The 13,365-nt window shown below is 50.4% G+C and overlaps 1 protein-coding gene across 8 annotated transcripts in view; it reads right to left on the bottom strand.

Annotated features, from left to right (window-relative positions):
* Nucleotides 1–13,365, bottom strand: part of SLIT1 (slit guidance ligand 1) — a 201,061-nt gene that overhangs the window by 53,754 nt on the left and 133,942 nt on the right. For all 8 annotated transcript variants that reach the window (XM_058436133.1, XM_058436132.1, XM_032135329.2 and 5 more), the window contains 8 exons: nucleotides 12,644–12,715; nucleotides 12,012–12,083; nucleotides 11,299–11,462; nucleotides 8,475–8,622; nucleotides 7,939–8,010; nucleotides 7,341–7,412; nucleotides 5,087–5,158; nucleotides 4,202–4,345 (listed from right to left, as the gene is read on the bottom strand). In XM_058436133.1, the coding sequence (XP_058292116.1) occupies nucleotides 4,202–4,345; nucleotides 5,087–5,158; nucleotides 7,341–7,412; nucleotides 7,939–8,010; nucleotides 8,475–8,622; nucleotides 11,299–11,462; nucleotides 12,012–12,083; nucleotides 12,644–12,715 (816 nt within the window). The remainder of the gene's footprint in view (nucleotides 1–4,201; nucleotides 4,346–5,086; nucleotides 5,159–7,340; nucleotides 7,413–7,938; nucleotides 8,011–8,474; nucleotides 8,623–11,298; nucleotides 11,463–12,011; nucleotides 12,084–12,643; nucleotides 12,716–13,365) is intronic.

Below are 13,365 nucleotides of genomic sequence, written 5' to 3'. Positions count from 1 at the left end.
TTTGGAGTCAGGGTCTCAGGCTGTCACCCAGCCTAAGTGCAGTGGTGCAATCAGCTCATTGCATCCTTGAACTCCTGGGCTCAGGGAATCCGCCCACTTCAGCTTCTTGAGTACTTGGGACCACAGGCATGCACCACCACACCTGGCTAATTTTTAAGAATTTTGTGTAGAGATGGAGATCTCACTACGTTGCCCAGGCTAGTCTCAAACTCCTGGCCTCAGGTGATCTTCCCACCTCAGCCTCCCAAAGCACTGGGATTACAGGTGTAAGCCACTGCACCTGGCCTGTATAATTTCATTTTTATGAAATGTTCAGAAAAGGCAATCTACAGAGAAAGAAAATAGATCAGTGATGGCCAGCAGCTGAGTCTGGAAATGGGGACAAGGGATTTGGAAGGGAAGGTGATGGAAATGTTCTAAAGTTGAATTGTAGTGATAGTTGAATTCTGGAAATTTACTAAAAATCATTGAATTGTATACTTAGAACAGGTGAACTTTATGGCATGTAAGTTATACCTCAATAGAGCTGTTTCTTTTTTTTAAATGTTAAATCTCTTGGGGCAAGTAAAACTGCAGCTAAATCAATACTGTTACATGGCACTTGGCCACAGATCTTGGAGCTAAGGACAAATCAAACATGATTTGGTAAACTTAAATCTGCTCAGGTTTAATAAAATAAGACTCAGTCAAGAAACTGAACCACTTGAGGTTGTAATAATAGTACCTGAGAGTACCTTGGATTTATATTTCTTTTATTCTTGTTCCAAATTGTAGTTCAGTTGTTAACATCTAATAGATGTGCATGAAAGTTCAGTGTTGCTTTACAGCCTTCAATAATGAGTTCTGTTCTTACAGAGAAAGCACAATTAAAGGGGCAGCTAAGTAATTTCTTGGTGATGGTGAAGAGATACCTGAGATCAAATTCCTGTTTTATCAGATGTTCTGCAACATTGGGTGTGTCACATAACCTCTCTCAGTCTTTGTTTTAAGTAAAATCAGGATGATAGCACCTACCTTCATAGCATCACTGTAAGTATTAAGATAATACATGCAAAGAACAGTGGCTCACATGAGTCTCTCATTCCCATTCCCCATCCCCAAGGTTTTCCTGTATGTGAGTCCCTGGCCAGTAAATCTCCTTAGCATGTTTCTCTCAGACATTCTGCCAGCTGCTTAAAATGGTCCACCTTGCCAGTGTCTCCCTGTACCCTCTAATTTCACATACTTGGCAAGGTTTCCCCATGGGGCTTCCTCTTTGTCTCCCTGGCTATAAGTAAATTAATTGGGAGGAGTTGGGCTGCAGGCAAATTTGTGGGCTTTAATGAGTTTGTTTTTGTGGCTGACATCTCTGGTGATGTGCAGAGTCCCCAGGGGTCACGAGCTGTACCTTTTACTCAGCCTGTTTGGAACCTATCCCAATACCCCATGTAGATGTTATCTGATGAAGAGCACTGCCTGGCATAGACAGGGGCAGGGATTACAGCGACAACAATGGACACAATAATATTAATAATTGATGCTCATTAAATGCACACCACAGAACCCACAAGTCAGCACATCCCATCTAACTGCAGGCTCAGAATTAAAGATGTAGAATGAAGGGGACCATTTAATTGCCTAAGTTTAACCACACAGCAGATGAGAATTTTCCTTACGTGGAAACATTCCAGTTAAATATAAGGATTCTGTTTTAAAGCATAGTCACAACTGCATTAGAAATGAAAAAAGAATGTTAGAATTCTGATATGGTTTGGATGTTTGTCCCCACCAAATCTCATGTTGAAATGTAATCCCCAGTGTTGGAGGTGGGGCCTGATGGGAGGTGTTCGGATCGGTGTTCGGTATTCGGTTGAATTTGTATCAGTCTGCTTTTGTGTTTCTATAAAGGAATACCTGAGACTAGGTAATTTATAAAGAAAAGACATTTACTGGACTGAGTTCTGTGGACTGAAGGAGTATGGCACCAACCTCCGCTCGGCTTCTGGTGAGCCTCAGGAACCCATCATGGCAGAAGGCAAAGCAAAAGGCTAGGCATGAGAGTGGATCCCTCATGAATGGCTTGGTGCTGCCCTCGTGATAATGAGTGAGTTCTTACTCTGAGCTCATGCAAGATCTGGTTATTTAAAAGAGCATGGCACTCCCCCTCCCTCTCTTGCTCCTTCTCTTGTCACGTGACGTGCCTACCCTTGCTTTGCCTTCTGCCATGATTGTAAGCTTCCTGAGGCCTCACCAGAAGCCAAGCAGATGTTGGTGCCGTATATGTACACCCCAAAGAACTGTCAGCCAAGTAAACCTCTTTTCTTTATAAATTACCTAGTCTCTGGTATTCCTTTATAGTAACACAAAAACAGACTGATACAAATTCAAAATCACCATTTCAGGATTGCTAATGAATTAATGGGTTCAAGCACTGAGATCAATGGCTGTTTTTATTACAAAAGGGAGACAGCCAGACATCTGTCTGCCTTCTGATGGGAAGTCCACAATCCCATCTATAAAATCATCTTGCCAAATAAATCAGTCAAAACTGAACATGACCAAGCTCCTAGATCCAATTTTCAATCTGCGGGACACAGAAAGGACAGAGGAACATGTGAAACTACACCACAGGGATGCAATCAACAAAGTCTAGACCTACAGAACTAATGATGCAGTGTCTTCAACAAATCAATTACAAGGAAAAGAGAAATGGAGAGGACACATAGATTAAAAGCAACTTAAGAGGTACATCAACCAACATAAACCAACATCAGCCAATTATATTGCACAGGCTTTATTTAAATCCTGATTCAAACTACTAAAAATTACATAACATTCTAGGTGTGGTGGCTAACATCTGTAATCCCAGCACTTTGGGAGGCCGAGGTGGGTGGATCACGAGGTCAGGAGTTTGACACCAGCCTGGCCAATATGGTGAAACCCCATCTCTATTAAAGATACAAAAAATTAGCCAGGCGTGGTGGCGGGCGCCTGTAATCCCAGCTACTTCAGAGGCTGAGGCAGGAGAATCACTTGAACCTGGGAGGTGGAGGTTGCAGTGAGCTGAGATTGTGCCATTGCACTCCAGCCTAGGTGACAGAGTGAGACTCCCGCTCAAAAAACAAAAAACAAAAACAAACAAAAAAATTGCACAACATGTAAGAGACACTTGGAAATTTGAAAACTAATCAGATACTCAATGATATTAAATTAATTGTACAGGATTGGAAGCTGGGTGATGAAAACTTGGGGGTTCACCATAGTACTCTTTGTTTTTTTTTTGAAACAGGGTCTCTTTGTTGCCCAGGTGGGAGTGCAGGGGGTGTAACCACAGCTCACTGCAGCCTGAACCTCCTGGGCTCAAGCAATCATCCTACTTTAGCCTCCCAGGTAGCTGGGACTACAGGTGTGTGCCATCACACCTGGCTACTTTTTTTAAAAAAAATTTCTTGTGGAGATGGGGTGCCCAGCCATGTTACCCAGGCTGGTATTGAACTCCTGGGCTCAAGCAATCCTCCTGCCTCAGCCTCCCAGAGTGTTGGGATTACAGACATGAGCCACCATGCCTGGCCCACAGTACTACTCTTAATCTGCTTATAATTTTCCACAATAAAATATTACAACAAATTACCAGATTTATTGCTCCCTAATTTTTTATTCACAGTCACCATTGTCATTACTGTATTTCATCTGATTTAACATTATGAATTGTAAGAGGCACTACTATTTTTTGTACTATCAATAAAGAACAAAATGCTGCCAACTAAGTGATGTACCACTGATTATAACATGCATCCCAGTTTCAGAGCTGTTAATGTGGAAACAACATGTGTCTCAGAATCAATGCGATATATTATCATCATCATCACCGTCAATATTATTGTTAGCTAGAGCCAGCATTTATCAAGCACTTGTGATGAGCTAAGCTTTGTACAAACATCCTCTTTAATCTCATAACAACTCTATGGGAAGGCATCCCCATCTTATGGATAAATAAAAATGAGGCCCAGAGAAGCTGCCCAGAGTCACACAGCCAATAAGACGCCTAGGTGGACTTTGAACCTCGGATGGTCTAACCCAGGTCTGTGTCCTTCCTCTGTAAGAGGCCACCCCCAGTGAGCACAGCAGCCCAGAGTCGGACAGCTGCCTGTCCCTGGAGGCTGCAACTTCCCCCAGGCCTGCCTGCTGGGAGGGGAGAAGAAGAAGGCATCAGAGCACTCACAGAGTCTGGATGGCCCGCAGGGAGGTGAAAGTGCCCTTGGCAAGGCTCTGGATCTTGTTGTCATACAGGGAGAGCAGTGAGAGGTTCTGCAGGTCCTGGAAGGCATCGGGCCGGATGCAGTTGATCTTGTTGGCATTCAGGAGCCTGTGGGCAGAGCCAGGACCAAGTGGTGAGGAGAGAGGCTCGACATGAGACTCATCTCAGGTCCTGGGCACCTTCTTTGGTCCCGGCCTGCGTTATTACAGGGAGGAGCCCACTGGAGCAGGCCCAGGGAATCTGCCCTCTGGATGTCTGCTCCACGGAGAGGGGCCCGGAACTCCGACTGCCTTCTCCATGCACAGGGACATTTCGGTCAACCCACTCTTCTCTCTTTCCAAGAACTGCTAGAGATGCCCTGTGGGATTCTGGGAAAGCATAGAGCCACCTTGTGAAGGCATTTTTGGGGGGGCTCCTCCTCCTTCCCAGAGGTCCATTGGGTTCCCCAGGCAGCTGAGTTGGAGCATTTGTGTTCTATGCCTCTTGAGCCCTGGGAGACAATCCTTGCCTGAAAGTTCATGGTTCAAGGAGGCCGAGCTGGCCTGGGTGTCCCCCTGCAGGAGAAAGCTCTGTCCCCAGCCACACCAAGCTCCTCAGGAGCACGGGCCGAGTCTCAGGAGCCTCTCTGCTTTGGCATCCTGTGAGCAGCTCTGAAGCTGCCTCTACCTCCCTCTCTAGCCTCTGCAGAGCCCTGGAGCCTCTCAGCCCTAGTGGGTCTGCCTGTCTTCCAAGCTCATTGTCTCAATTGAGTCCCATACCCCAGAGAGGCCTAAAGGGATAGTCTAGCAGGCCAGAGGAATGCTGGCCCTTCCCTGGGTCCCACCCAAGACACCCAGGATTCGTTCTTACAGGAGCTGTAGGGTGTATAGGCCTCCAAACACACCGCGGGGGAGGTCTGTGATCTTGTTTCCATAGAGGACCCTGGAGAAAAGGCAGCAGAGAGAAGGGTTAGAGGACAGCCCACCAGGGCGATAGCACAGCTCTGCAGACGGCCCCAGCTCAACAGCGCTGCCCCTAAGCCATTTACATGGAGCACATCCTAGTGGTGTATATTTGTTATAGCAACTTGTCCACAGATGACAGTAAAGTGTCTTAAGAAAGGGTTGCCCGCTTCTGAGCATAAAGTGCCCTATGGGCTAGAGATGCCCCTGACTCCAGTCACTAACAAAGCAGCTCCTGCTCCATCGCCCTCACACGTGGACCCCACAGAAGGCTGCAAAGGGGCGCTTCCTGGGAAATTCATCTGGTCCAGAATCCAAAAGGAGATTGTTGAGAGAAGAGAAAATCCCATGGGCAGGAATAATTAACATATTTTCAGAGAGTTACAGGAAAAAATAGAATGCCAGACGGCACATGCAGTGTGAGATCCGGATGGTGGGACTTCAAGCATTTTTTTTTTATACTTTGGCATTTTCAAAGTTTTCTGCATTGAGCATGAATTCTATGTATAGGTTTTTTAAAAAAACAAAAGTTCAAAAAAACACATGTAGACATAGGTGGGTTCAGGAGGACAGTGAAAACATCCAGGAGGTTTGGGGAGGGGGGTTGTATGCCATTCCCAATATCATAATCGGAGCCCACAAGCTACCCTCGTAAACGTTCAAGCTGAATAAAAAGTCCTGGGTACTTCCTCTTCAAACATGGCTTCAAGGTCATTCCTGGAGTGGGGCACAGCAACAGCAAAGGCCCTGCAGTGGGAACTGTGTGCGCCTGTCCTGTGTGGACAGGTGACAGGGCCAGTGTGGCTGGAATGGAGGAAACAAATGGGACAGTAGGTTGGTCTTTACCCAGCCAGCATCAGGAAGCCACTGAGATAGCATCAGATTCCTGTTTCAGAAACACCTCTCAAGCTGCTGGGTGGGAAACGGAGCAGAGAGGGCAGGAACTGAAGCAGGGAGGCAAGGTCAGGGCTGGCCGAGGTAGACACTGTTGATGGGGTGTACTGGAATCATCCACGTTCCTATATGCAGGGAGGCAGCTGTGACCAGGTACCCATGAACAACAGAAACCCACTTGGATGGGTTATTCACTTTTACCTTTTTAGACTGCCATGTTCCAACTTAGGAGAGCTTTATTCACTTCTCAGATGAAGGGCCCTGCATTTTGGCAGGCCACCTTCAGAATCTGATCTCCTCAGCCAATGACAACGATCCCTCACCAGGCTGTCATGTACAGACAGCTGTGTAGGGTGTACACTGCACAACTTCAAGGGTGCCATTCACAATTGGCCCCACCCTCTACTTGGACTCTGCTCCAAGAAAAGATGGCATGCACAGAAGGCACTGAGCTGGCAGGCTCCCACACTCCCCGGGGGAGTTTCATTTTGTTGTACTTGCCAGGCCTCTAGTCTATGCCAAGCATGAGTCCTGTGCTGCCAAGGAGCAGGTGAAAACACTCATCCCCTAGAGTAACAAATGGCCCCTCCTACAGGGAGCTCGCCCAACTCCAGGGCGCCCTGAGTGTGCTCTCTGTACAGACAAAGTGCTATAGGACCTCGGGAGTGAGGCGCTTGGTGAATGGGAGACGGGGGTGCTTCACTACCTTTTGTATGTTCTATTGACAGACTTCTCCAGTAGAGCCTGAAGGAAGGGAAATACTGGAAGGAGGAGCGGGCAAACACTGTCCTAGCAGCACCCACCACATCTTGGGATTCATCTCATTTGGGATAAAAGATAGCAAGTTGTGGCAGATGTCACAACTGGAGCTGGTGCTCACTGGCCCTGCGGTGACTGCAGAGGCCTCAGGAGCACAGCATGCTGGGCTCCGGTGGGGGGACGGGGCCAAGATGGCTGTGCAAAGAATGCTGGGAAAATCCTCACCGTGGCAGGGAGTGCATCCCAGTTGCCAGGGGCAACAGCTCTGCCTAGCTTCTCCACACTTCTCCCGCTCCCAGCGTTGGAGGGTCCACCGGTAAGGAAGAGGGAGCTAGAACAGCAAACCCTTTGCAGCCAAAGGATGACCCACTGAGGCTGTGGTGGGCAGGGGCTGTGTGGAGGGGGGCATAGCCCTGCTCCTCCTCCTGCATCCACCAGGGCCCTGGGCCCTGCCAGCCTCCTCAGGGGATGCCCTGGGCCACTGAGGAAGCCTTGGCATTGCTACTCACAGCGAGTTCAGGGAGCGGAGGCCCTGGAAGGCGTCGGGTGCAATCTCAGCGATCTGATTGTTGCTCAGGTCTCTGCAAGGTGAGCAGAAGGAGAGGGGGCATCTGAATCCCTCAACAGCCACTGAGCCCTGCCCAGTCCCCTCCACCTCCTAGACACCACGGGAGCAGGGTGGAGTGCTTTGAAATGAGAATAGTGAGAGGCCAGATCTCCCCATTTGAAAAGCCCATGGCTGCTATTTCCCTGTGCACTCCAGCTTGGGAAGTTATGGACAAAGCTTTCCCATGCATCCTGGCAGTCTCCTAGCCCCCTCCCATCCTTAATTGCTCCTATTGGTACCCAAGCTGAAATGAGAGGATGACAAGCAGCTCCCGTCACAAGCCAGGCTCAGGCTCAGCACTCCCTTCGGGCCTCACGATAGCCCTGCAAGGAAGTCCCCGCATCACAGCCAAGCAGCCTGAAGGGCAGGAAGGCCAGGTGGCTGGCCCAGGCCACTCTGCTGTGGGGGGCTGAGTTAGGGCCTGCCCCAGGGCTGTGGGACCACCCAGCATCTCCGTCATCCCTGTATCAGCTCCCCAGGAAGCAGCGGGAGGCACTCACATCCTCCGTAGCTTTCTGTAGGGTGAGAAGGCTCCAGGAGGGATGGACTTGATGCCGTTGAGCTCCAGGCGTCTGCGGAGAGAAAACAGAGGGGAAGCACAAGGGCCCAGGTCAGCCCAGCCCTGGGTGTTATCTGCTGGGCTCACCTGCCCTGAATAAGCCTTTGGCCCCTCTTGCCCCTGCTCCCTTCCCACTTCCAGAAGTTGAAGTCTGGGGTAAGGACACTGGGACAGACAGAGAAAATGCTGACTTGCGCTCCATTATCCCAGGTGTTTGTAGCTGAAAGGGGCCCACAAATGATGCTGAGAACCTGATTCTAGCAGACTCACGCAGCTGGGTGGGACCACAGAGGGACACTCCCTCCCCAGCCCTCCAGAGTTTCCCAGCCCAGCAGAGGCAAATTGTGTCTTCTCCATGGTCACTGAAGGGCCTTGGGGCAAGCCCTGAGGCGGCACCTACTCCAGCTCTTCACTGGCCCTCCAGAGCCAGGCCTGCCGAGGGGCTGTGCCCCAGCATCTGCCCTGCCCCATACTCACATCTCCGTCATGGTCTCAGGCAGGTTGGCCGGGATGGCAGTGAGGCCTTTTCCACGACAGTCCACGATGCCATTGCTGCAGGTGCACATGGCCGGGCAGGAGCCGGAGGACAGGGTGCAGGTGGGCACGCGCCCCGCTTCCCCCTGGCCTGCAGAAACATGGGGGTGTGGCCTCAGGCTGTCATGCATCAGTACCTCCCTTAAGCCCAGATACAGACTGATGGATGGGATAGGGTGTACACTGGCAGTTTCTCTCGATAAGGATGAACCAGAGGGGATCACTAATGAAATAAGATTCTGGACTTTGATATAACTCTGTGGGCGCCTGGCACACAGCAGGTTCTTGTCAGATGTTTGCTGAACTTGAATCTGAACTGAACTGCACTGGTGTGTGATTCATACACTAAGAAATCCTGGCCTAGAATTCTGAAGCTCTGGATTCTAGTCCAAGTCACTTAACACTTCTGAGCCTGAGTCCCCTCATCTGTCACATGAGGGTGATAATGATTGTTTCCTAAACACTCAAGCATTGACTGTATGCCACATGCTATAATAAGTGCAGTACATGCAGTATTTCGTTTAAGCCTAAGAGGAGCCTATTATTGTTGCCATTCTACAGCTGAGAAAACAGAGTCCTCGATATTAATTAATTTGTAGAAATTCTCACAGCTAATAAGTGGTAAAACCAGGATCTAGCCCAGTGTCTGAAATAAGAGCCTTTGAAAAAATGGAGGTATAACTTATACAAAGTGCTCTTTCTGAAGCACGTAGCTGGTGGAACCACTACCTAGACAGAACATTTCCATTACCCAAGAAGATTCCCTCCTGCCCCTTCCCCAAAGTAACCACTATTCTGAGATCTATTGCCAAAGATTTGTTCTGCTCGTTTATGAACTTCACATAAATGAAACAGTAGTTTCTCTGTGTCTAGCTTTTTTGCTTAATATACAGTCTTTGAGATTCACCATGTTGCTGTGTGTATCAGTAGTTTGTTCTTTTTCATTGCTGAGTAGTATTCCGTTACATGGATACATCATAATTAGTTGGTGGATATTCAGGTTGTCTCCAATTTGGGGCTATTATGGAAAAAGCTGCCTTTAATATTTTTGGACATTTTTGCAGAAAAAAATGCACACACCTAGCAGGAGTTGCAGGGTCACAGGGTGGACAGATGTTGAGCCTTAGTGGATCCTGCTAGACAGTTCTGCACAGTGGTTGAGCCAATTGATACCCCCACCAGCATTCTAACTTTGAATATATTCCATGGCTGCCCCAAAGGGTGGGCACCAGGACCAAATGAGACAAAGCTACATGGATTCCTGGCATATTGTGACAGTGGCCTTTAAAGGAAAAGGATTGCCAGGCTGATCAGACTCCAGAGGAGAAACTCATGTCCGAAAATAGAAACCACAGTCTTCCAAATGCAAAGGAAAAAGTTTCATTTCAAAATAAAAATTGTCCAAGTGATTTACCCATTCCAATTCCTAAAAACTGTGGCAGCTGCAATGATGCAGAGGCAGTCCTGGCTCACACGAGACATACCCATGTGTACGCACATGTTTTCACACACAGGCACACACACTCATACGCACATCTGCATGCACACACACACACAGCAGTGCTGAGCACAGCGGTGTTCAAGCCCACCCACTGCACTGGGTGTCTGCCAGTGCAATGGAGGAGGTGACAGCCACAGCCAAGAGCCTCACGCTGAGGAGGGAGGCTGTGCCTAGGAGATGCTTTCCTTCAGAGCTCTGTGTGGCTGGCAGGCCCAGTCCACGGGTTTGGGAGAAACAGTCAGCCTCTAAATCCTCTGTCACAAATCTGAGAACTGTCCATTCATTCAGCAAGCATTTCCTGTGCCAAGCAAAGACAAAGTGCTAAGGATGCGCCAGAAACACAATGTGGGACCTCATGTAGGATCACAGAAGGCTCTCTGGGCCCTGCAGGGTGAGGAGGAGTTGGCAGGCAACAAGGAGGGAAGGGTGTGCCCAGCAGGGGAGCAGCCTGTGAGGCCAGGGCTGGCGGCACCTGCACCAGGAAGCGGCAGAGGCAGGCACAGCTGGGGGAGCTGCAGGCAGCGGGAGGCAGGGGAGGCGGTGCTGGCCCTGTCCAGGCTTGCAGAGCCTGAGGGCAGTTCAGACTCTCGACGCGGTGCTGACAGCTGGGTGAGTACACGAGCAGTGACCGCCCAGACTTGTGGGTTCTTTTTGGTCTTCTGGCTGTAGTATAAGCCAGGGGCCAGGGAGGACATGGGCAACCAGTCAGGAGGCTATCACAGAACCACAAGGGGAAGGTGAAAGGGCGTGGGCTTTGAGGCCCACCTCTTTTGGAGCCAAGTTTAGAGGGCCCAGTTCAACGACTTGTCAAGGCAGCAGAGGTGGGGCCATCGGAGGAGGGAAAAGGGGATGATAGCAGCAGCAAAGAGCCCAGAGGACATTGGAGGAGGCACTGAGTAGACCAGAAAGAGGACAGGGTGGAAAAAAGGGGGTGATGAGTGGATGAGGCAGTGAGGGGACAGGAGGGAAAAGGAGAGGAGGCAAGAAGTGACACGCAGAGACAAAGGCCATGGTGAGAATGGGAGCTGATGGATGGGGCAGGAGGGGCATACAGTGGAGTCAGGAGGTGATGGATGGGGCAGGAGGGGCAGATAGTGGGGTCAGGAGGTGATGGGCAGGGTCAGGAGGTGATGTGTGGGGCCAGGTGATGGGCGGGGTCAGGAGGTGATGGGCAGGCCAGGTATTAATGTCGAGATTAGGGGCAGGAAAAAGAGGCAGCGCAGGAGGCGCGGGACAGTTGAGAGCCCGGCAAGAGTCTGCACCCACCTGAGCAGCTGAACTCACTCTTCTGGATCTCTGCCACATTGAGGCCACGCAGGCTGGCTGGGCCTGAGCACTGGGTGAAGAGCCCGATGGTTGGCCGCTGCCTCAGCCACTGCGAGAGCCAGGCCAGGTGGCAGTCACAAAACAGGTGGTTGGAGTGCAGGCGGCTGCAAGAGGACAGGATGGCTCACAACCCATCTGGATCCCCCAGCCCAGCCAGATTGTGGGAACCCCAAACCTCAGGCAGAAGGCTGCCCCCGGTGCTGTGTTTAAGCCAAACACAGTCTACATTTAGTCAAGCAGGTGGCTCAGCTCCAATCCAGGGATTATCCACAGCCCCATGAAGATCCCGCTGCTGCCCCTCCCCTCCCACATGCTCTGGGCACAGCTGGACCGGAATGTGCCCAGCAAAGCCCAGGTCATCGCACTGACCTCGCACAGGCTCACTGCCCCAAACCACCTGGCTCATTTTCAAGCACAAAAACAAATCATTTGTTTTCCAAGGAAAAAACAAATTAAGTGGCATTGGATGCCCTGCAGTTGTATAACTCCTTCCGCCTCCGACTGCATGGAGCCCCCAGCCTGGGCTGGCCTCTGGGGGTCTGAGGGAGAATGAGCTCCATGACCTGTCTGCAGAACCTTCGCCTTCTGCCCCACCTACCCCCGGCATCAACCGGGCTTGGCTGCCCCGCTCCCTGCTGCCCCGGCTGACTCACAAGGTCCGTAGCTTGGGCATATGGTTGAAGCTGGACACGGGGATGGTGGTGATATTGTTGTTGTTCAGGGTCCTAAATGGGAAAAACCAGAGTCATTTAGCACCTGCCCAGCAGGAGATGATGTGGGACAGGGCCGCCCTGCTAATGAACGGGGAGGCTCTCGACCTTAAAGTGGACCAGCACGGGGCTGGACATAGAGGGGCGAAGCCGAAGAGCATGAGGCATATCCCGCCCCACAGGAAAGCCCTGAGCTGGGGCTGTGAGCCGACAGCACCATAGACTCCAAGGCTGGTAGGATGGGGAGATGGAGCAGGGCGGGTGATGGGACGCGTCCCAGGCTCGGGTTGGCTTGGAAGAAAGGTGGGGTTTGGATAGGCAGGGGGAAAGAGGGAAGCATTCCAGGCCAAGCGCCAGAAACCCTTGGGTTTCATCCTGAGCAGGTTATACCGGGGCACACTGCTTGCTGCAGGCACAACCCCATGAGTGCCTGTCCTCCCCTCCTCCGAGGTGATTCTAGGAGGGCAGGTCTCCCACTTCCTGTCTCCCTGATGCTCGCCGCCCAGGCCGCGGCACTTGGCACCTGTGTAGCAGGGCCCTCCACACCCCTCCTTCCTTTTCCATGCTTTACTTACAGAACCTCCAGCCCCCGCAGAGCACGGAAGGCCCCTTCCTCGATGCAGCTGATCTGGTTCTTGTCCAGCTGTCTGTGAAGCAAAGGAAGGTTGTAGAGAGAAGGGCACATTGCCTAGAGTAAGGGTGTCCAAACATTCTGACCACGTGCTCCATTCATTCAAAAGAGGTACACCCCTAGCTGTTTACGTGTATATGTGTCACTCCAAATAACGAACATTAGTAAAAACCTAAGGTTTTTTTTCTAATTTTCAGTTAAAATCATAAATATAAGTAAAAGTTATCTCCTTCTACTCAACCTTACATATCCCCTGGGGAGCAGGCACCCCCCTACACACACACACACATTTTGGAGACCACCTAGTGGGTTCTGGCAGCTGAAAAATGGGAGAGTTACAAAGCAGTGGCAGCCAGAGCTGGCAAACAGATTTCAGCCTGAGTACCAAAGAGGTTGACTAGAGGTGGCTACCTGGAGTGCTGCTGTCAGAGTACACTGAAGCTGTGAGGTGACCTCTGTGGGAAAGAATGTGGTGATTGATTATCAATGTGTGCCACAGGTGTGGGAGGGGGTGTGTGTGACAAGCATGCCAGGCATTTGCCATCCCTGCTGTATTCAGACTTCAAGGAGGTGGTAAGCCTGGACCAGAATAAATTTGAATAGTAATAATAATAAGCCATTACATTTAAATAGCATTTGACAAAGTGTATTTATTTCCATGTTTCA

The sequence above is a fragment of the Hylobates moloch genome, unplaced genomic scaffold (assembly GCF_009828535.3).
Source record: "Hylobates moloch isolate HMO894 unplaced genomic scaffold, HMol_V3 SCAFFOLD_3, whole genome shotgun sequence".
Classification (NCBI taxonomy): Eukaryota; Metazoa; Chordata; class Mammalia; order Primates; family Hylobatidae; genus Hylobates; species Hylobates moloch.
The sequence above is the reverse complement of the archived record's forward strand: the minus strand, read 5'-3'. Positions and strand labels throughout refer to the sequence as shown.